Source organism: Rattus rattus, chromosome 3, assembly GCF_011064425.1.
Source record: "Rattus rattus isolate New Zealand chromosome 3, Rrattus_CSIRO_v1, whole genome shotgun sequence".
NCBI lineage: Eukaryota > Metazoa > Chordata > Mammalia > Rodentia > Muridae > Rattus > Rattus rattus.
Window position 1 is genome coordinate 66,175,076 of NC_046156.1, and position 23,925 is coordinate 66,199,000.

At 43.7% G+C, this 23,925-nt stretch overlaps 1 protein-coding gene across 5 annotated transcripts in view; it reads right to left on the minus strand.

Moving 5' to 3' along the window:
- Positions 1-919: 919 nt before the first annotated feature.
- Positions 920-23,925, minus strand: part of LOC116895431 (Fc receptor-like protein 1) — a 33,062-nt gene continuing 10,056 nt past the window's right edge. The window contains exons 1-11 of one of the 5 annotated variants that reach the window (XM_032896708.1): positions 15,507-15,537; positions 11,467-11,526; positions 11,081-11,101; positions 7,939-8,226; positions 7,489-7,767; positions 7,054-7,182; positions 6,103-6,127; positions 3,250-3,332; positions 3,002-3,073; positions 2,428-2,458; positions 1,051-1,463 (exon numbers count right to left, since the gene is read on the minus strand). In XM_032896708.1, coding sequence (XP_032752599.1) covers positions 1,385-1,463; positions 2,428-2,458; positions 3,002-3,073; positions 3,250-3,332; positions 6,103-6,127; positions 7,054-7,182; positions 7,489-7,767; positions 7,939-8,226; positions 11,081-11,101; positions 11,467-11,526; positions 15,507-15,537 — 1,098 coding nt within the window. In that variant the 3' untranslated portion in view covers positions 1,051-1,384. Of the gene's footprint in view, positions 1,464-2,426; positions 2,459-3,001; positions 3,074-3,249; positions 3,333-6,102; positions 6,128-7,053; positions 7,183-7,488; positions 7,768-7,938; positions 8,227-11,080; positions 11,102-11,466; positions 11,527-15,506; positions 15,581-23,925 lie in introns of those variants that run through there. The other 4 variants (XM_032896709.1, XM_032896710.1, XM_032896713.1 and 1 more) reach the window with 4 other exon arrangements.

Here is a 23,925-nt window from a genome sequence, read left to right on the forward strand (position 1 = left end):
TTAAAAACAAGTTGACTAGATCTTTTCCCCGCACATGGATCCCCTCTTATATTGATGGGAGGTGTGTAGCTTTGTAAGGAGTTACTGGAGAGAAATTTAAGAGCATTTAGTAACAGTGTGTCGTCCCCGATTTCCAAATGTGCTCCTCAGATGATCTCACAGGAGAGTGCAAGTGTGAAGATGTTTAATGGACACTGCGTTCATCCTATGAGAATCTGAAACAACTTTAATCTCCATCAGTCATCCAAAGTGTTAAAGTGTTGTGAGAGTAGATGATGTCTCTGGACAGTACATTTAAAACTGTTAAAACGAATAGCATTTGGTGGCACACAACTGTAAACCCCGTACTTGGGAGACAAGCAAGGTAATCTCAAGTTCTAGGAAAACTTGGTCTGCATAGTATTCCCATAAAAGGAAAATGTTAAAATAACCAATTCTAGGTTGTATATTTACTACGATATAAAAGGAAAATGCATATATTATAATGTGAATGCACAACATAATATTCCAAAGTCTTTTGAAATAGTATGTTAGATATACACATAGACCTGGAAATATTTCAGCTACTTGAATAGCTATGCTTTTGTTTATATAGTACATGTAAATGTTGGTACACAAATGGAAACCACCTAGAGAAATAAGTTTTTGCAGTGGACTTTACTTTTAACTTTATTTCTAAATTGTTTTAATATATAAAAGTGAGATTGTAATTGATTTACATTGAAAATATACTCCAAGCAAAATGACAATACAAGAGTAAACTGTTTTCATATATTCATAAAGCTTAGTCTAAATGTTGTATCAAGTTCAAAACTTAGAACTTGGTGAACCTTTCAAAGACTATTATAAACCTGAGAGGATTTAGACTAGCCTGTACACAAAAAACACATAGCTAAAAATTAAGTGTAGCCACAGGACATTTTTATGCAATCGTGTTTTAATTCCAAATTGATGACAGTGATTCAAAAGTACACTGTTGGGTATTTTAGGATGTGTGCACAGAGGAAGCATAGCAAAGCCATTGATCTTGGCTTTGTGCTCTCCGAGTTTCAGTTGTCCTCTGTTCCAAGACTTCACTTGCTTTCATCACACCGTTTTCTTCTTATAAATAAAAGTTTGTGTGCAATTCATCATGCCCCAACATGAATGGACAACAACCAGATGTCACCAGCAAATGCTCCAGCTTCTCCATCTAAGTTGGTTTTCCTGGGTGGTTTCTGTAGGACTTGTTCTGGCTTGACACTGGGTAGGTGAAGGACCCGTCTAATGAACAGTAGCACGTGGGAAAGGTGTCTTTGCAAGCTACTCCTGTCCCCAGTGTCCTCAGAGGCCACATCAGACCTTGGGCTTGTTTGTAGCACTCCTCATTGCTGTTTCCATAATTCTACATGGTGTCTTCATAGTCCACATAAACGATGTTTATCCTCGGCTTAGAATAGATTCCGGAGGAGACCTGGAAGGACCAAAGAAGAGGAGACAGAAGGACAAGTCTTCCACTGGGCTGCTTCCCAGCCAGCCTGGCTGCATTTTGTCTTGTGCACACACAACACCTTAAAAGGAGCTTCTTGGAAGCCTGTGACCTTCTGCCAGCATTGTCAAAAGAGCCTGTGACTCTGGAGGATTCCAGTCGTGCTCCTGCCAAGCAATTCTGTGGGCAGCCATTGCTCTAAGATGTCAGAATGAATTAAACTCTGAGTTTGCTCTCAGAGTCCACTGAGGACTTGGGTTCTGCTTGATGGAGCAAAGCCAGAACACCCACAGTTTTCAGAAAGTACCTTCATTTTAAAAGCTGTGCAAGTGTGTGTGTGTGTGTATGTGTGTGTGTGTGTGTGTGTGTGTGTGTGTGTGTGTTTTATATGTGAGTATGTGCACATAAGGTGCCCATAGGGAGCAGAAGAAGCCATGGATGCCCCGAAATGGGAGATAGTGCTGGTTGTGAGCTGCCCAATGTAGGTGCTAAGGACTGCATTCTGGTCTTCCATAAGAGCAGTAAGGCTCTTGACTGTTGATATCTCTCCATGGATATCTTGAATTATCCAGGAGTTATAACTTAGGACTTTCTCATAATACAAATCATCACCTCAGTTTTATTCAGTTATTAATTTAGTTCACTTGGTATTGCTAACCACACAGCACTAGCTGAATGGATGTCCAGTCCAACAGTATTTTAGGAACTTTAAAAATAAGTATGAACCACAGTCGACCTACACATCAGCCCATGGCTCCGGGAAATGTACCCATAAGCTTCCAAAATTCCCTCACGTGGTGATCCTTTATTGTTAATACTAAATGCTTCCTGTCTCTTCTGTGCTGTCAGATAAAGGATATTGGTATGTTTCCTTTCCTAAGCAGCAATACCGTGAGGGGCATTAGCATGGTCTCCACAGGAAATAGAGGAAGCCAGGAGGACAGTGCCGACTGCTTACCTCACTTGCCCCGTGTGTGCTCACATGCTGAGCTGTGGAAGGACAAGTAAATGGTGAGATTCCACTCATGTTTAGCTTTTTACAGCCTCCCATTAATTAAGGTTGGGTCTTCTCCTGCCTGTCTTCTACAGATTGATCTCCAGCATATTCCTATCCCCCTTTCTATCACATGAACAATTGCCTTAGCGTCCACAGAAGAACTGTCAGCCCGGGGTCAGTGGGCAAGTCCGCCCTTCTGCCCCTGGAGATACTTCGATACCTCTCTCCTTGTCAGGGTGGTGGGGCAAGAGTCGAAGCTACCGTGAAGCGCTGCAGGGAGAGTGTGTGGCCACTAAGAAGGCAGGTGGCATCTTTGGGTTGCCATTAAAGACAGGCCATGTGAACCATGCACTAGGCTAACAACAACAGCACAGGGCTCTATTTGGCACAGCTTCCAGAACAAAGGTCAGTTTCCAAGTAACTACAGTCAGTCCTAAGGACAAAGGCTGCCATGCTTCAGAGCAGAGCTACTGATTGTCCTCTTGGTTCTAGGACAACAAGGGTCAGAGGAAAATTCATGCCCTTCCACATCTCACCGGCTGTCGGTCCTAGCTCCTGCTGGGTGTGGTACACCAGAGAGTAAACTTCATCGCCACTTACAGCATTCACTGAAACAAGAAAGGAGACATGTTGGCACAGTCCTTTCCTCCTGTTCTTCCACTGACCCCACCCCCACCTCCTATGGGGTCACAGCAGAATCGACTTTGGCAAGCAGATAATGCCCTGTAGAGCCTCCCCGTCAGCTTGTTGTGCTGTGTTGACTCTGATCATTGGGAAACCTCACCATTCTCATACACGGGCTCTGGATGCCCTGGGTCCGGGGAGTTGTGGTAGTTGGATTCTTGGAGCACAGTCTGAGGAGGGCTCCTGTAAACACAAAACATATGCCATCCCAGATGCCCCAGCTGTGATCGTCTGAGATTTTAAAGTGTGGAGGAAAGGGTCTTGTACTGAATACTAACCCATGGGAAACTCGACCACTGGAAGGGACAGCTCTGTGGTATAAGCAGAAACCTCACTCATGGGTGGACTCTGTGGTGCCATACATGTTCCACAGGAACGGGGTGTTTGCTCACTCCTTCTCTGACACTACCCACGCATGTAGCTGTTACCAGGTAGGGAGCTGGGTGGTATTTATTTTCTCTGCCAGTGAAAGAATTCAAAGGCAGGAAGAATCCTGCATGCAAAAGGTAACTGTGGAGAACTTGTGACCATGGCAGACAGCAGAAGACAGAACCAGCAGGGCAAGAAAGGCTTTTTACTAGGGATGAGGAAACACATGCATACAGCAAGCCCACAAAGGAAGACCCTCAGCAAAGTAAGAGGATGAAGGGTCTTGAAAAATTGAAGTCAAACCTTCTCTTTGAGGACTGTTTTTTTTTTTTTTTTTTTTTTGGAGCTGGGGACCAACCCAGGGCCTGGCGCCTACCACTGAGCTAAATCCCCAACCCCTGAGGACTGTTTTTGTTGTTGTTTCTAAGTCATTGAAACAATGATCTGAGGCTGATCAGTTGAAAAAAGACTGAATGGCCAATTAGCCCACACTTGTGGTGTAGATGTGTCCTGATAAGATCTTGAACTTGGAAACTGGAGAGATGGCTCAGCAGTTAAGAGCACTGAACTCTCCGTCAAAAGGACCTGGGTTCAATTCCTAGCACCTACGTGGCAGCTTAGCTCACAACCTTGTGTAACTCCAGTTCTAGGGGGCCCCACACCCTCCTCCATGGGCAATGCACAGACATAATACACAGTTGAAGCAGGCAAACCATCTATACACTTACAAATAAATATATTTTTTTTAAAAAAGAAAGATCTTGAACTTGCTGAGTCAGTCTATCATCAGGATACATCAGGATAATCCCACAAGGCCTTTGTTTTGAGCTGCCAGGCTTTTGTCTTGGGTCAGGAGGTGGCAAAGAAACCAGCATCTTTGAAGTTGACTTTCTTCATTCCTAGTCATGATCACTCTCCTTCTCTGTCCCCTTATCAGGGAGTCTAACTCCTAGTCCCTTAGGACAGTACAGAATACTAAAGAATCAGTGATTCATCTCCGTTAAAAGTGGATAGTTGACCAGAGTAAGCAACTTGAGGAAGAAGCAAAAGAAAATGGCCATGCACATGCTACACCACCGGGATATGGAACAAGTGTCTATTGTTGATGTGGAAGATACTCAAACTAAATTTGGAACCTGCAAGTATTTTAGAACTTTGTCCTCCTCTAAGCTTCTAACAAACGTCACCGACAATGTTTTCAGTGTTTTTATTACTGTCTGTCCTACATGTCAGAGACACACAGCACATACAGCTTACCTGCCCTAAAAGCCTTCTAGAATCTCAGGTTCTTTCCATTTACTTGAAGCTCTCTGCTGTAAGCAGGCCGACTGCTTGAATAAACCAGGGACGAGACCAAAAGAAATCAAAGGAAGAAAACCGCAGAGGCGTTGGGAGGAAGCCATAGAGAGCATGGCAAAAGGTTTAAAGTAATTAGTAAAAGAAAAATGGCAAATTAATGTCCAAAGTTGCCAACAGGGGAAACTCAGGAATGAGTTTTAGTTGTAAAACAGGGAAGCAGCTCATGAAAGAGGACATCAGGGTTTTAAAAGTAAGTTTTCATGGTCTCGAAGGCATGATGGAAGTTCATGAGAAGGGACAGACCTTTTCAACTATGACACCTGTGAACTACAACAACCACCAGTGTGGCATGGCCCCCTAAGGATGCAGTAGTGGCCACTCATACTCCAGGCTAATGATGTCATCAATCTTAGAGGGGACTGTACAACCACCAGTTACTAAACCCGCCTGAATTCTAACTACATTTTAAATATTTGTCCTTATACCCACAGATAAATGTAGTCCTCATCCCTCATCAAGAAACCTTCTCTGCAACAGGCAGAGACCACTACAGAAAGACACAACCCATTGAAATGCACAGTTGTGGGGTTGGGGATTTAGCTCAGTGGTAGAGCGCTTGCCTAGCAAGCACAAGGCCCTGGGTTTGGTCCCCAGCTCTGAAAAAAAGAAAAGAAAAAAAAAAGAAGTGCACAGTTGTGAAGTCTATTGCCAGCGTATACATCTATAAAACACTTCCACACCAGAGGCTCCGGGAACATCACGGAAGAGGGGGTGGAAAGACTGTAAGAGTCAGAGGATCCCAAGTTTGCTGAGACTGTGTCTCCTAGTAATGCAGGAAGCTAACACCTTAAAGTCCCACCAACATGACTTTCTAAACAGAGATGGCAAAAGTAGACAAACTACAGAGGGCAGGGGGAAGGTCTGTGCGCAAAGAGCTCCAGGCAACTAAGGAATGCTGAGAGTGGGAGAGACACAGTCCCCAGGGGAGAGACACCAGTAGGTTACCCAGTACCAAATGGTCAGCCCTGGGGACAAGCATACAGTCAATAGACAGACTGAGCAGGTGGTGTCTAGGTTTAGGTGTGTGTGTGTGTGTGTGTGTGTGTGTGTGTGTGTGTGTGTGTGTTAAAGAGGTCATGAATTTGAAAAAGAGCAGGGAAGGATGTATGGGAGTATTTGGAGGGAGGAAAGGAATTGATATAACTATATTGCACTCTCACAAAAATAATTTTTAAAACGTAGATTTGGGGCATCATCAGCACATAGGAGAAAGCAGCGTCCTTACCTGAGTGGATCTTCCGATTGTCTTCCTGCAAGGCAGAAAAATGAGAGCATGTGTCAGTGTGGGCCTTTCACTGCCCTCCTGTCTTGGTGGTGCTCAGTTTGGATGGCACTATGTCTCCAGGGGGCACTTATGGGGTCTTCCTATCACAATCAAGGTGATTCAGGTCCAGAAGAGTTAAGTCAACTTCTCAAAGCTGATGAGTACTAGAAATTTTGGTTACATGCTTTGCTTTTAATTTTGCATCCACCCTGATGAATCTTATCCTGCCCAGGGGCTGAGACAGATGCTGACATGGTCAAGTTACAGATGGGATAAAGCAAGGTGTCCACAGATGTTCAAATGATAGTCGCACACAGTCCCCTACTGACACATCTTTAGCTTGCTCAGTGGAGAATAGTTAAACAACCACATATTAAATTATGGGTTGGGATAAACGGGGAAGGTAAATAACTTAAAATTCAAAATGGAGAACAATTATTGGCTATATTACCAAGTGAGAACTCCAGAAGGGGGAAATTAATATATTTCATCCAAAAAGTGGGAAAGATCCAGGAATGGTCAGAACTTGTAGGAACGTGAAATCTATTTCAGGGAGAAGGAAAAGCATGTGACGCCCTTGGGTAAGACTGCTGCACTGAGGTCAGGACCAGAGCTAGGCCAGGGTGAGCAGCCCAGTGTTCCCCTTCCCTACTTGTTGACTGGATTTAAAAAATAGTTACATTTTATGTAAAAGTTAAATCACAGAAGAAAAAATACCAGCCGGTGAAATAGGAAGACATAAATAACTTTCCTAGAAATGGTGCTTCAGCAGGCTGTGAAAGTTTAGAAGAAGACCCATAGACAAGGTAGCTAGGGCATGCACTTCACTCCTCAGGTTGTGTGCCACAAATGCAGTCTATTTCAGGGGGAAAAGGTTATAGTAGTGACATATGAGTATGTTCAGCTACTAACCTATTTTTCTCTTGAGCCAGTAGCAAAATATTAGGACCGTGGCGATGGGGCCAAGACAGCCAATCAGCCAGCCAGTGAGTCCTGAGGAGAGGTGGCCAATTCCATTCACAGTGGGCACTAAGGAGAGACCTGCACACAAGCTACTTTAAGAAAGGGATTGGGTTTGGAGAACAGACACTTTAGGCGTAGATTATGTTCAAGGGATGCTCCTCATGAGAGGGGGGTGTCCTTATTTATCTAGAGAACTTCTGCTTCTTACACTTATGAAAGAGGATAGACATTCAAACTCCATTCTCCACACCTCTCATGCACACCACCTGTGACAGCATCATTACAGAAGCCCCGCCCCTGACAACATCCCCTGGAAACCCTGAAGCTCTTCCAGGATGCTGGGGAAGAGACACTGACCTTGACAGTCCCAAGCCTAAGAGATACCTGTTAAGTTGAGAGCCACCACTTCACTTCGCTGGACACCCTGGCCATTGCTGGCTTCACAGGAGAAGTTTCCAGAATGTTCTGCGGTCAGGGAGAAGTTGAAGGATGCTCCTCCTCCAGAGGGGTCTGAACTGTTCCCCAGAATGATGTTCTCATGATAAAACTGGTAGAAGATTGGGGGTGAGCCTCTCAGGGCCTTACAGTGAAGCTCCACCAGGTCCCCCAGCACAGCCTGGGTTCCAGTGTCCACAAATGTAAGGACAGGGCGAGACACTGGAACTAATCAACAGTGGACAATTAGAGGAAGGTACCTTGATACTGTGGCAGACCCATGTTTTCTGCCTGTCCTCTAGAGACTCAACCTCACTGAGTGCCCTAAAGGACAGCTCCGGGGAGTATGGAGCTTAGATGAGACTTGCTGGCTGAGATGTGGTATTTTGTGTTTCTTACCTCTGACATTGATGTTCACCAGCTCACTGGGAACAGGGCCATGGCCGTTGTCAGCCGCACAGTAATATTGATCAACATCGCTTTGCTTCACTTCACTGATCTCAAACTCTGCTGTTATTGAAGGCAGTGTCTTCTTTTCCAGATTTAAACCCAGGGCCCCTCTGTACCAGAGGTAAGTTATATTTTCAGTGGTGTTAGCAACGGAGCAGATGAGGACCAGCTTGTTTCCCTCCATCACCCATCCCCCCGGGGGCTTGGTCTTCAAGCTCACATCAGAGACAGGGTTTCCTGTGGGAACATGAGACAATGAGGAGGACTCTGTAGGGCGCATTTCAGAGAAAATTAGTAGGTGTGGCGGTCCCAAGAGCCAAGGCTGCTGGCAAAGTCACTGATTCTTAGAGCTTAAGTAGGGGCTGGTGTTCCGTTGAATTGAAATCATCTTAGGTTTGGTTGGGGTAAGAAAAACATTATACCACTACCGTAGAGTATGTGATGTCATCTCCCACCCTATGATGACATAGCTTCTACTCAGCACAGAGTTAAAAGATAGGACATGGGCTGGAGAGGTGGTTCAGTGGTTAAGAGCACTGACTATTCTTCCAGAGGTCCTTCTGGTGTGTCTGAAGACAGCTACAGTGTACTCATATACATTAAATAAATTATAAAAAAAGAGATAGGACATAAACACAAACTCCAGAGCAGTATTCATGATTAGACATCTTTTGTGTTCTCAGTCTGTAGGATCTATGACGTCTCCCACAACCTCTGTCATAGGCATGAGTTTCCCTTTGCTGTGAACCTGCTCTGTTCCTTCTGGTACTTCCTAACCCTATGTGTTGGGATCAGCTTCCAGAAGGCAATCTTCACCTGTGGCTTAGATCTCATCATCTTATTTTTTTAATTTCTGGAATAATTTTTTAAGTTATACCACTGTGGGTATATTGAAGACTGTCACAAGGTATGGCAGAGCTTGAAGCTTTTGTAAACTGTCTTTCGTAAACTCTCCTTTCTCCTCCTCCCTTCCTGTTCTCCTGCCCCTCCCCTCCTGCCCCTCCCCTCCTCCCACTTCTATACTTTGGTAATACCAGCAAGCAGTAGAGCCTTATATATGCTGGACGCTGAGCTAAAACTCAGCCCACTTCTCTTATTTTATTTTTTTATAAACCATATTGATCAGGACAAAGGTTCCCCTTTCCCTGACATCTCAGACACACGGCATCACTTTCAAAGGCACAACAGGGGACCTGGGGAGTCAGGAAGTATAGAAGCGATATAGAGGAGCTCAGTCCTCTGCTGCCTCTCCCCTGAGCCTCCTGTAGCAGTTCTTGATGGAGGAACAGGGGCACTTGCCTGGAAATGCACCAAACCCATCACCCACACAGTTCAGGTCCTTTGACTCAGTACTTCTATACAAACCTCTGAAGAATGCATGGGATGAAATGAAAGTGTAACACATGTCTTAGATCTCGTGAGGGATGTGCGCCTGGGCTTTCAGGGCTCTTTTTTCTATTAAGGTGCTTTCTCAGCCTTCCACAGTCCCATCAGCTCATGAATGCCGCAGTCTCTTTGGGCATTTACTTAACCCTGAGAACCTCTCAATTTGGGAGACTTCAATAGTCTCCCTTTTAGGGAAATCATTCTCTTCACCAGATGAAAATACAGAGTCTCTGGGTCCCCGGTGAGTCCTAGCTCAGTGTGTATAACCTCAGACCCTTCTTACAAGAACACCTTTTGAAGAATCCTTTCAGACACCAGTTATACCTACAGTTAGCATCTGCCCCATGTATGGACTACCCTGCATCTTCTCTCAGTAGGCATCTGTGATCCCCAGAGCACTGATGACTTCCCAGCATTTGAAACTGAGCAGACAAAGGAAGGCAGAAGGCACCCACAACCCTTTCTTCTGAGTGGGCCAGGGTAACAAGGAGCAAGAAGGCCGACACGCCTCACTGCGGAGTCCGCAGTTCTGCCTTGTAGCACACGGCTTGTTTCAGAGAATTCTCAGGCATCAAAGATTTCCATAAAAACATGCAAAGCAACTATTTCCTTGTCCTGGATGTGGGTTTGTATTTCTGTTTAGGCTGTGACTGAGTGCTTGGCCTTAGAGATAAAGGAGAGACCAAACGAAAGTCACATATGGCATCACACAGACATGACTTAAGTTTGGATATCAGTGATGGACCCAGAAGACCAGATCCTTCTCTTCCATCCAATCATGGGGATCTCTGATCCTGTGTTGCTGGGTGCACTAGACAATCTTTTTTTTAAAATGAGGTTTTTAAAAGAATTTATTTATTTTATGTCTGTGAGTACACTGTCGCTGTCTTCAGACACACCAAAGGAGAGAATCTGATCCCATTACAGGTGGTTGTGAGCCACCACGTGGTTGTTGAGAATTGAACTCAGGACCTCTGGAAGAGCATTTAGTGCTCTTAACCACTGAGCCATCTCTCCATCCCCCAATCTTTTTTAACCTTGTGGTTAATAGTTTGTGAGCAAGAGATCAGTTCATGCATGGTAGATTTGCATATGCTTCACAGTGAAAAATTCCTTGTGGCAAGAAAATCGAATTTGCATATAGCAGAGAGAGAGAGAGAGAGAGAGAGAGAGGGAGAGGGAGAGAGAGAGAGAGACAGAGACAGAGACACAGAGACAGAGAGAGACAGAGGGAGGGAGAGAGAGAGACAGAGACAGAGAGAGACAGAGGGAGGGAGGGAGAGAGAGAGACAGAGACAAAGACAGAGGGCAGACATGTTGGGTTTGCATGTGGCTGGGGAAGGACTACAGTGCTGTGCTCTGTGGCTCTGCCTTCCTCTTCTCAGCCATTGGCAGTGTCCGCAGCTGAAGAGCAGCCCTGGGACCTCCGAAGGAGGACAGATCCCTTCTAACGCAGATCTCTGATGCTCGCCTCCATCGCTTCCATCTTTGTGTGACCATATCCCCTCCCAGGGATAAGATGGCTCCAGAACAGCTCACCCAGGCTAGGCAGACACAGGCCACAGCCTGGGCCCAGAAGAGTCTCTCAAGTTTGTTTCTGGGACAGGACAGGCATGGCTGCTCAGACATTCATGTGCTTCATGCGCTGATTTGGGGGACAAGCTACCCCTAGATTGTGAGGAGGAGGAGGGGGAGCATAACTCACCAGCAGGCTCACAGGGTAGAGCTGGAAAAGAAACCAGTGCAGGTTAGACCAGAGCATCGAGTGCCACAGACACACAGTTCAACTTCTCTGGAGGGCTTTCCCAGCAGTGCCCTCTCCTTCCCCTGACACCCCCCTCTTCTTCCCCTTCTGCTGCATCTTCCCCTCCCCGAATTCCTTTATTTCTTTCCCCACATTTTATATTATCCCACATTCTATATCATAAAAAAGACACATAGTCATTTTTATTATTTTAAGGTAATTTTAGTAACTTTTGTCTCCATGTTCTTCTCCCACCCCTAACCACAAGGGGAAAGGGGGTTTATTCAGAAGATGCTGGGAAACTTTGTGTTTCAACCACAGAACAATAAGTTGAGTTGCTACCTTACACAGCATTTCATCTAGTTCTATAGAGAAAACTATCTTGTTGACAGAAAACTGTGCAGCACCTAGGGATAGGGAAGGATTAGCAAATACGATTTCAAATGAACAATGTGGAGGTGAATATGGATGAATCTAGTTACCTTAACTTGATAGTAGTAGTTTTGATTAATGAAGAATATTGTAGTAAACAGTCTTTTTTTTTTTTCAGAGTTGAGGACTGAACCCAGGGCCTTGCGCTTGCTAGGCAAGCGCTCTACCACTGAGCTAAATCCCCAACCCCTGTAGTAGACAGTCTTAAGAGCTATCAGAATGGGAGAACCTATATGTTCTTGCTATTAAAGTAAAAAGGTTACTATTCAGCTGGGCAGTGGTGGCACATGGCTTTTATCCTAGCACTTGGAATATAGAGGCAGCTGGATCTCTGACCTTGAGGCCAGCCTGGTCTACAGAGTGAGTTCTAGAACTTACTCCAGAGAAAACCTTCTTGAAAAAACAAAACAAAACAAAAAATCCAAGAAACAAAACAACCAAAGTGGCTATTCAAGGTACCTGAAGAATACTTCTTAAGTAACAAGGAAAACAGCAATCTCAATAGCAAAATAGACAGAGATTATAATAGGCAATATATAACATAAAGTCTCCAATAGATAAACGGAAACTCTGAAAGCCCCTAAATATGTTAGAAGGTGATGAGTTAATCGATACCCATAAAACTTCCAAACTGAAATAATAGACCAGCACCATTATATTGGCAAATGCTCAAACCTGGATTTGGGAAGAACCCTGTTCTTAACTGCCTGTCAGTTTGTTCCTCTACTCACATCCCCTAGTTCTTCCTCCTCTCAGAAACCTTGAGTGTCATCTCTGGACTTATTACAGGTGTAACAACAGTCAAATAAGAGAAATGAAGGCCTTGTTCTCAAGGCATGGGGCCCCACTGGCTGCCAACTTCCTATCAGAGGAGGCTTGGGTACAGAGAAGAATTAAGACTTCTTCAAATACTCTCTCCCAACACAAGGATTTGGCCATCTTAATGGTCAAATAGGAAAGATTCTGGGGAAAATCCTGCTTCGTCACTAGATAGGAGAGATACTGATATTCATCTGTCACCTTGCAAGCCACAGGGCCCTGGAAAGTATGTCCTTCCTCTGTTCCAGTGTCTTTTTCTATGGGATTGAGATAATGACAGAACTTGCCTTACTGTATTTGTAGAAACAAGTGCGTGTCCACAGAGTGCTGAGACTAATGACTCAGATTTCTTTAAGATCTGATCAAGATTTTCTCCTAATTATTAATTCTTTTTATTATGTTTAGCTCTAACTGCCTACTTCATTAAATGCTTATTTGAATGATTACTTCCTCAGGTAATAGCAAGGGATCAGAGGGAGCTAGCAGAAACATCGTATTTATGCATTTGCTCATAAATAAATACTTTTGCAATACTTGACTGCCACAGAATGTACACTAGTGGGAGAAAACTCCTGCAACTAAGGCTTAGAGAACATTGCAGGAGAGGAGGCAAGAAGACTGTAAGGGCAGAGGACCAGGGGTTTTGTTATGAGATTGTGTAGCCAAGAAGTAACAGGGACCCATGGCACCTCAACGGTATGACCAGCTAGAGAAGACCCAGACCGTGGTAACATCAATATACACGCTAGTGCACAAGATGAAGTCACACATGGCCCTCCCTAGACAAAGAATTACAGGCAAATAGTGACTGGTGTGTGTGGAGACAGATGCTCTTTCCTAGGGATGAGTTTCCCTTCATCGGTTGTGAAATTGTATACACAAAAATGAACTCAACAGGTTGTGGCTATGTATTTATGTATGTATATAGAATAATATAATCAGAAAAGGTCACTAAGGTGAGGGAGAGTAGGGACATGAGAGGAGCTAGAGAGAGGACAAAGAAGGGGAGGCAATATAATTTTTTTTTGATAAAAATAGAACATTGTTTGAGAGAATAGAGCTCGGAAAATAAAGCAGAGAAATAAGTTGCATTGAAGCTTCAGACCGCCTGGACACTCAGAGCAGTAACCATCAGGAGCGTGGGCATGAAGGGGGGAGGGAGAGAAGGAGGGGGAGGGAGGGGAGGGGGGGAGGACAGAGGGAGAGAGAAGCAGAAGAGAGGGAGAGAGAGATGGGGAGGGAGGAAGGGGAGAGAGAGAGAGAGAGAGAGAGAGAGAGAGAGAGAGAGAGAGAGAGAGAGAGAGAGAGACTATTAAACACTATTTCACTATTTCTAAGTTTTTGGCCAGAACAACCAGAAAAAAAATGGTAATAACATTTCTTGAGGTAGACAATTTGGTGTAGTGGTGAAATGACAGACAGAGATGAACAAAGCTGTTTAGGATTCCTGGTAGCCACCGGGTAGCCACAGGCTATTAAGAAGTATTTAAAGAATCAGAGCTGGTGAGATGAGCTTAGAGTTAAGTTTATAGTTGATGAGTCGCATTGAATGACAAAGGTGTGTGAGTTTGGAGAAGATACCTGAAGTCGAGGTATCCACTCCACGTTGCCAACATGCTGTGGACAGATTCAGCCCAGCAAGGAAGCAGGAGAGCACCAGATATGAAGCAGAAAGAAAACAGGAACATGGCGGTTTGGCAGCCAAGTTCAAAGCTCCCTGAAGGAATGATCGTTCGCTGTATCTGCCCCAGCGGCTGAGGAAGTAGGAATGGGAATGGCCTCTGGGTAAGGTGAAGTGGTGGGCGACGCTGGGGAGAATGACTGCAAAGGGGCCGTGGGGACAAAAGGTTGATTAAAGCGAGCTCCCCCCAAAAAGGAGACGATTGAACACTTGCCTGGGTTAAGAACGAGAGAGGAGCTCACAGGACAAGATTGGGAGCTTGAAGGAAGCTATGATGTGATAGAAATGTTCCCTGCTTTGACGTCTGCGGGGGAAGTCTCAAGAGCGTAAGAAAGGCTCAGAGAAGCTAAAGATTAAGGTTTTTTTTTTTTTAAAAGAAAGAAGCAGGGAAGTGAGACAACGTGAAGTTGCCGAGCGCTGAGTGAAGGGAGACAGAGAAACAGTGCGAGAACGAGGGGAAAAATCTCCAAGCGTGCCAGCGCGTGGATGAAAACAAGCTGGAATGGAGAGACACGAGAGGAGGAGGAGGGTCTTGAGGGAGCAAACAGAGATCCTACCTTTGAGACAAGGTGTAGAGCAAGAAGAAGGCAGGTAGCTGGTAGACATGGGAGTAGAAAAATGGAGAATTTTCTTTTTGCTGTTTTTACATCTAAAATAAAGTATTGATTAAATTTCTAAAATGGGGCCAAAAAGGATTAAGTCTGAAGAGAAATGAGAAGACCTGAAACAATGGCTCCCATGCACGAGTGGGAACACAGGGCTCTAGACGAAGAAGATCTGCGATTCGGTTTCCACGTCACATGGTGACGAGCTGCCAGGTGAGCCTTTGTTTAAAATAGCGCTGTTTAGATACAGTTAAAGTGTGCCGTCTGACAGTGCAGTGGGGAGAGAGTTAAAGAGCATCCACAGGCACACCGTGGGGATGAGCTGCAGAGTCCGAGCCCCTGACGTAAGCCTTCCGGATGTGAGGATTAATGATGGAAGAATAATCCTGCCATTCTGATGTATCACACCAGAGAAACCAGAGTGTAGCTACGGTGGAATGGGGAGGGCTCTGCCGTGTGAATAAAAGGAAGTGATGTTGAGAGAAGAAAAAAGGAACTGAGGGACCAAGTTGCTGCCTACATTGTGTGTGTGTGTGTGTGTGTGTGTGTGTGTGAGAGAGAGAGAGAGAGAGAGAGAGAAAGAGAGACAGAGACAGAGACAGAGACAGAGACAGAGAGAGAGAGACACAGAGAGAGAGACAGAGAGACAGAGAGAGACAAAGACACAGACACAGACACAGAGAGAGAGAGACAGAGACAGAGACAGAGACAGAGACAGAGACAGAGACAGAGACCACACAAGCATCCCTATCGAATTCTTGAGCACTGCCAGGCAGAAACTTAGTTCTAGAATTCTCTATCCTTTTCAAGATCCCCGATCCCAGACCCCACTCCAAGCTGTCCAACTCACCACAGATCAACAGCAGGAGCCAAGGTAGCATGAGGACCAGGCTGGGGATGGTAACTTGAAGGTGCCGCTCACCAAAAGAAAAAAAAAGCAAAACCAGACTACTCACAGAGGTGTCACAGATGACTGCTCCGAGCTTCTCTGAGGTTTGAGGAAGTTGGGGTCAGAAGCTAACCTTCAGCACGAGTTACAGAAATAGAAGTTCAAAGGAACATTGGCCAGTGTTCGTTTCTTCCTCCATGAAGGCCTCCAAAAAGAAAGGTGCTCTTTCCTGTGGCTTGATTGAATTTCATAACTTGGAGCTTCTGTGCATCAGGAGACGCAGGCTTCATTTTTTATAACTTCGATTAATACTTTATGTATTAAAATATTAATATTCATGTATCTCAGGGGTTTCCAGTCGATGATTCTGGCTTTGACAAGTCTCACTGAGCTTGAGTCTTGCAGAATTTCACACCACACATCGCCATCTTTGGTAAGGATGCCTATTTAAGCGTCAGATCAAATACACCTTCTTTCTCCCAAGCTTCTACTGCAGTCTTTGTGTCTGATTCAGGGATGGAAGGGAGTATTCGCAGGTTATGTTCTGTGTCTGCTGTTGTTTGTATTCTGATTTTATATAGGGTCCAGATATTTCTATAGGTATTTTCCCATGTTTAAAATTTCAAAGTGTCCCAAAAAATAAACATGATCCACTTTTTAAAAAGTCATAGGAAATCATAAAGTGGGAGAGGTTTGGAATAAAGTGGAGGACCTGAGTATGCACCGATTAGCCTCCGTGAACTGGAAAATGCTCACCATCATCGCTAACTCTGGTATTTGTGAGATCCCTTTCCTCCCCTTACCCGGTCAGGGGTTAGGCAATTCCTGCCATTGCTTTCTTTAGCATCTGTGTCTTCCTTTCTCTGTCACCCAAAACAGATTCTCATTACGGATTAAAGGGGAATAAACGATCTTATTTTTCGCATTTCTTGAATCTTTTATCGCCTAAGATAACCAGGCAGGACAAAGGGCTGGAGAGACACAAAGTCAACTAACCTGGGCCCATGGAGGCTCACAGAGACTGAACCACCAACCAGAGAGCGTGCAGGGCTGAACCTAGGCTTCCCATACATTTGTAGATGTGCAGCTTGATCTTCATGTGGGTCCCCTATCAAGTGGAGCGGATGCCGTCTCTGACTCTGTTGCCTGCCGTTGGGTCCCCTTTCACTAGTTGGACTGCCTGGTTGGACCTCAGTGGGACAGGTGCTTAGTCTTGTTGGGACTAGATGTCCCAGGGTGGAATGGTTCCCAAGGGGGCTTCCCCTTCTCCTCAGAGAAGGGGTAAGGGGTAATCGAGGGAGGGATTTGTAAGGGTAGGATTGGGAGAAGACGGAGGGGGCTGTGATTGGGATGTAGTGTAAATTAAAAAATAAATTATGAAAAAAAATAGCCAGGCAATCCATGAAGGCTGAGTTGTCATAGAAGATTGAAAAGTCCGTCTAAGTTTGGGTATTAAGTCCAAAGAGAAGAAATGGTTAAAGAAGTGAGGGGCAGTGGACACACTCGACTTTAGGAAAAAGAGACCAGCTTTGACAAACCAGCCAAATATCCAGAGAAGTTTCTGCACAGCAGATGGTTGACTCGGCAGCTGTGGTTATGGTTTGGGAAAGCCATGTGAAGATGTCTGCCAAATTTAAACTTTCAGGACCAACACAAAAACTGCTGCCCCTTGAAATGCAGAGACCGGAAGTCCAGGAGTCAGAAGGAGCCGCTTTTGGGACAGTTTCACGTCTTTTTTCCTTTGCGTCCTGCTCCTGAGCTTTTTTTTTTTTTTTCTTCAGATTAAAATATCTTCCCACACCGCTCCATAGATTTAATGGTTCTTTAAAAATTCTGCCCATTGGAATGCAGTTAGCATCAACAAGAATGAATTCGTCCTAAGAGAAAGGAGAACTCTCTGCTCAGGATCCCCAAGACCAGCTCCTTCTCGACACGATCAAGATTTATTTGCTCCAAGAGGACAGAGAGCAGGGAATAAGAGACAAAGACAGGAGATAGAGGATGAGGGAGAAGGGGAAGGGAACAAGGGAGATGGGGTAGGAGTATTTGTATGGGAGGGACAAAGGACTGCTGCCCCTGGATGGAGAGGAGACAGACAGGGACCATAGGAAAATGGCAGTTTATAAGGGTACATGGGAGACCCCTATGTTAGGATTAATGTTTCATTTTAATTGGACATGTTAATTAGGTGAGCCAGAGGGCTCTTTTGATTGGTAGACTTCAATACTTTGATAGCTGGACCTTGGTAGTCAGCCCCAGGAAGAGAAGTGGCCACATCGAGAAGTCTTGGGGGCTAGCTTTAGGAGTGCAATCTGATGGCTTTTAGCAAAGTAGAGGGAGTAAAGAGAAGGGCAGGGCCTGCCTAACCCATGTTATGCCAGGCAGGACTGCCAGAGTCCCTTCAATAAGTATACAACACAATGATTTTTGACAAACGTAAACTGATATAAATACATAGAAATTGTTCTAGATTATTTACATCATCTTGACATTGAGTGTGTATGTGTGTGTATATGTGTGTATGTGTTATTAAACATGGGATCACAACAGATTCCCTGGGATCACAGTCTGCACTCTGGGGTCAGAGTCTGTACCCTGAAGTCACAGTTTGCACTCTGGGATTGCAGTCTGCACACTGGAGTTGTTGCCTGCACCCTAGGGTCACAATCTGCACTCTGGAGTCAGAATACAGGCTGGGATCAAAGTCTGCACCTTGGGAATGAGAACCTCTAGAAAGAAGTCATGTCTACAAATGCTGACTGCCTAGACCTTCAGTGACATGGAGAGGTTGGGGTGTTCCAAATCCAGGGGCAAATTCTCTTGGGTATCTTAATCTCTCTTAATAACAATCTGTTGGTCGCCTTTGTACATGAACCAGCCTCTTTTGTCACCATTTTGTAAACCCTTTGGGAATGTACAAATAGACTCCCGGTTTCCACCAACTGAGTATCTAACAGTTCCACCAGGCTTCCCAACTGCTATAACCCGCCTACCTGATATATTTGAAAATGTGTTACTTTATGACTTTCTTTGCTATAAAAAGTTAATGAAATTGATACCTGGTTGAACATGGTATTTGGGAAAAAAATCTGAATCTGTGTTCCTAAGCCAAAATTGCTCATATTCACTCCAGAAAGCGATCTCTTTCTTCCTTTGAGGTAGGATCTCTTTCCTTCCTCAACAAGCCTATGAAGCCAGGTTCAGTCAGGGAGTGTCTATTTCATTGTCTCTCAGGGATCTGGGGACAGGGGCTAGCTTTGTACATTCCTGCTAAGAAAATGCTAGTCAGCTGTAGCCACTCATCCTCACTCAGTGACTTAAAACAGCAATAGAAAGCAAAAAACAGAAAATGGATTTTAATTCAATTGTGGCCATAGTAGGAAGAGTAAGAGAAACAGTGACCTCCCCAGTCCATCTCTAAGGATTCAAAATGAGGTCAAAGTTTAAGTAGAGGGCAGGTGATGTGCACATCTACGAAGTCCTTCCTGGTCAAGGCATGGTCCCACCCACCGCTGATCCATCCTTGTCTGGGCCTCAGTCCCTCCTGTAACATCCTGTAAGGTGGGCTGACACGGGTTAGAACTGTGTGGATTGCTTTCCAGGAGACAAGCTCCCTGTTTGACTGGTTCCAGGCTTCAGCCTTTCTCTCCCTCCACTTTTGAAATCCTATAGGTCGGCTATGGTTGGGGGGCGGCGGCGGGCAGAAATATGCATTCTGCCACTATAGATTAGATTAGTCCCTGTGGTTTCATAAAAACTAAAACCTACACATTTATCTGTTTCTAAACTTATTCCCTTAGCTTACTGTTTCTGAGATCCATTCATTCCAGCCATTCAGACAAACACCTTCCTTCTCGTGCTCTGATGTCGGAGAAAGCTGAGTGTCCTGTGCTTGTAAGGTTTACATGTGTCTTCTGCCTTACAGTATCTCTTCATATCATTTTCCTATTTATAGCCAGAGCTGTTTATCCTATTAATAATTTGAGATATAGCCAGAGAACTACAGAAGGTTGACAGTTTACACTAGTTTATAAATTTAATTATTAATGCATTTCAAAGAGAATTTTCTGATTTTAGTGAGGTCAAGTTTATACATTTTTATTTTATTATTTATGTCATTTTTGCTGTGTCTCCGAAATCCTCTCCTTCAGGCAAGAAAAGTTGGTAGATAATTAACAATGTAGTTTTATGACCTTTGGTGTTCTTTAACACCGTTCTTAATTTTGTGTATTCCTCAATGTGTAGGTGGTTTACATTTGTGTTAAATATGTCCTTAGGTCTTTCATGTTTGATTGCATTATAAATATTCAAGTTTTAATTGTTACTTTATAGATAAATAAAATTAATTTTGTATATGGAAATCTTGCTAGTTGAAAGCCTTTTTTTGGTAGAGTCCATTGTGAGTTTTACATTTGGTCATAGCTGTGAACTAAAACATTCTAGTCTTCTTCCAGTTTGTATACTTGTTTTTTTCCTTTTCCTGCCTGTTGCACTAGCTAAGACTTCCAGTGTGGAGAGAAAAATTAGGATGGTTCATTTCAAAACAATCTTAGTGAGGATAAGGCTTATGGATTATAGATCAGCAGCCTTCGTCTTCTTGTTGAAGGCTTCCTGACCATCCCCACTTGAATCAGAAGTTTACCTTACAGATAAAAAACAAGTCACAGGCAGCCTTCACAGGTGACTGTGTCTGTGTTCCTGGTGTATTATGGAAGAGGAGGCATGAAAAATGATTCTTCTCAAGTAAATCTTACTTATTGTTTCTCAAAATAGCCTTTGCTGTGTGGTATCTGTGATTATTTTCTCCTGTACTCTTGCTCAGGGTGGGCTCCTACTTTCCCACTCAGCCTTCTCTCCTTTCTCCATATCTATTCAGTATAGACTTGAAGCCTTAGCTAAAGCATAAGGAGATGAAGGGGGACACAAATGGAAAGAAAAAAGTCCAAGTATCTTTACTTAAAGATGGTAAGATTTTATATATAAAAGAAAACACCAGGAAACTTACGCAGCTAGTAAACACAGATACAAGATTAACACAGAAAAATAAGTAATATTCCCACAGACAATGACCACTTGACTGAGAAACAGTACCTTCCACAATATCTCAAAATACATATTTTGAGATAACTCTTACCAACCAAGCAAAAGACTTGTATAATAGAAAGTTTAAGAAAGAAATTGAAGAAGACACCAGAAGGTGGAAAGCTCTCCCATACTCATGGATCAGTAAGGTTAACATAGAGAAAATAGCTGCCCTACCAAAAGTAATTTATAGGTTCAATGCAATTGCCATAAAGACGATTCTTCACAAAAATTGAAAACAAAACAAAACAATTCTCAGCTTCATATGGACATAAAAAAAAAACTAGGATAGTTAAAACAGCCTTTGATGATGATGATGATGATGATGATGATGATGATGATGATATACTGATAATAGTAAAACAAATGCTAGCAGTATCACCATCCCAGATTTCAAAATATTACTACAGATAGTAATAAAAGCAGCATGGCAGTTGCATAAAAATGGACATGATGATCAGTGGAATAGAATCTGAGATGAAAACTCAAGTCCACACACCTATGGGCATTTGATTTTTGACCAAGAAGCCAAAAATACATAGGGGAGAAAAGACAGCATCTTCAACAAATGGTGCAGGTCAAACTGAATGGGTGCAGCAAAATAATGCAAATCACACAAATTCAACTCCAGTGGACCAAGGACCCCAACATAAAACCAGATACCTGATCCTGATAGATAGAAAAGTGTAGAACGGGCTTGAGCTCGTGGGCACAGGGAAGGAGTTTCTGAACAGGACGCCTATAGCATAGGCACTCGGGACAACAATTCATAAATGGGATCTTACGAAAACTGAAGAACTTTCACACGGCAAAAGACACTGTCATTCAGCCAAAGCTACAGGCTACAGGACGGGGAAAGATCTTCACCAATTAGACATCTAAAAGAGGTTTGGTATTTGAAACGTATACAAAAGTAAAAATACTGGACATAAAGAAATCAAACAACCCAGTTAAAAATGAGGTCAGAACTAAGCAGAGAGCTCTCAAAGGACGAAACACAAATGGCTGAGAAGCACTTAAAGGAATGGTCACCACCCTTAACCACCGGGTAAATGCAAATCAGAACTGCTTTGAGATTTCACCTGACAGCAATCAGAATGGCCAAGATCAATAAAACAAATGACGGCTCATGCTGATGAGGTCATGGGAAAAAAGGAACATTTATCCATTGCTGGTGGGGGTGCAAACTTATACAGCAACGAGGGAATCTGTGTGATGGTTCCTCAGGAAGTTGGGATCTATCTCAAGATCTGGCTACACTAAGTACACTAAGATCCAGCATATACCCAAAGTATTCTCCACATTCTGCTAGAGAGATACTTAATCACCACACTTGTTACTGCTTTATTCAAAATAGCCAGAAATTGTTAACAGTGTAAATGGCCATCAACTGATGAAAAAGGAGACTTTGGTACAAATACACAATGACATATTATTCAGCTGTTAAGAAAGAAATTACAGGGGGCTGGAGAGATGGCTCAGTGGTTAAGAACACTGACTGTTCTTCCAGAGGTCCTGAGTTCAAATCCCAGCAACCACATGGTGGCTCACAACCATCTGTAATGGGATCTGATGCCCTCTTCTAGTGTGCATGAAGACAGTGACAGTGTACTCATATACATGAAGTAAATAAATCTTTTTTTAAAAAAAAAGAAAGAAATTACAGAATTAGCAAAACATGGATGAAGCTAGAAAAATCTTCCTGGGTGAGGTAACCCATTCCCCACAAGTCAAATATTGTATGTGACTGTTAGCTTTTAAACATTCAAAGGCAAACCAGGGCACTCATGGTCAACTCTTAGAGTGCTATCCTGTTATAGCTGGTCCCCATGCTATGTTATTTGTGAGTTTGCTGTATAAATGCAATGACAATTTCTGCATTGCCAACAACTAACTTATCTAATCAATATCAGGAAATGTGGATGAATTATCACTTTATTAATTTGAAATGAGTAAACTAGTTGGGGTTCTTTTGGTTAGAAGCACTAAAACCAATACCAGACAACTAAGTTTTTAAAATTACTGTGATTACACAGCAGTTTGTTACATGAAGTCAGGAATGCCATTAGATCCCAAGTTCTGGACCTTTGTGTGCCTCGTACAGTTACCGTCTGTGCACGAGTGTTTCCATGTAAGGGTTTCTTCTGAACTTCTTCCGGTCTCTGTCACATGTGAGAAATGTCTTTTCTCAGATCCAGAATAAATTGTAGAAATCCACTTACCTGGAGAAAACAATCTACTTTGTGTCACAATCTCTAGTCCCTAGAAAGTGCTAACTAGCCCTCAAGGACAACTGGATCTACCCACAGAACCTGGGAGGGCAGGACTGAACTGCTCAGAGTTTGGAAAGATCTTTCCATGGATATGAGATGTGGGTATAAAAATGCTACTGACTTTCAGGCATCAATCTAAGAAAATAGACTCAACATACCAAGAAATACCTGAACACTCATGTTTATTGTAGTATAATTCACACGCAGTAGCTAAGATATGCAGGCAACCTACCTACACGGGGAGGTGGTCAAGCTGTGGACAAAATATCCCCTTCCAAAGACACACTCCAACAACTAACTTCTTCTCTAACTAGGTCCCAACTCCTGAAGTTTCTACCATCTCCCAGTGGATTCACTAGTGATTAATCCACTCATAAAGGCTGAGGGATCAAACCATGTGATGCAGTTTGATCCCTAAGGCCCCACCTCAGAATACTGTTGCATTAGACACTAAACTTTAAACATAGAGGTTTTGGGTAGACATCTAGAACTCAACAGGTAACATTTGAGGGCTGTAGGAAACCACCCTGTTACTTTCTCTGAGAGAAAACAGAGTAGTAAAGTGTTATTGCCATGATCACTTCACTTGTTACAAGTTTTAAAAGCATTTAAACAGTTGCATTTTCTCCTCAACCTCCAAAATACTGTCTACCCACATTCCCTCTTAAGTGTTCCTCATGTTGTCGCATCCTCGGTGTGGCTTACAGACTTAATCATGGCCTGTGCCTTAATCATGGCCTGCACAATTCTGGCAAGCCCAAGAGTTGCAGGCAGGCTGGGGAGCAGAAGTAAAGATGGGGACGTTACCAAGGAGTGAACAGTGAGCATAGGGAAATTGGAAATGTCATCAGGCAAGGAGCTCAGCAGCTTACATCTTGAGGTGATTGTGGTAGCATGTAACGCTGGATCAAGATATGAGCACAATGTTCAGACTCCTGAGAGGTTGAGGGAGAGGTGGCTAAAGCCCAAGGCCAGATTTAACCACTGGGAGAATCAATGAACAAGCAGGGATCCAGCTCACACAT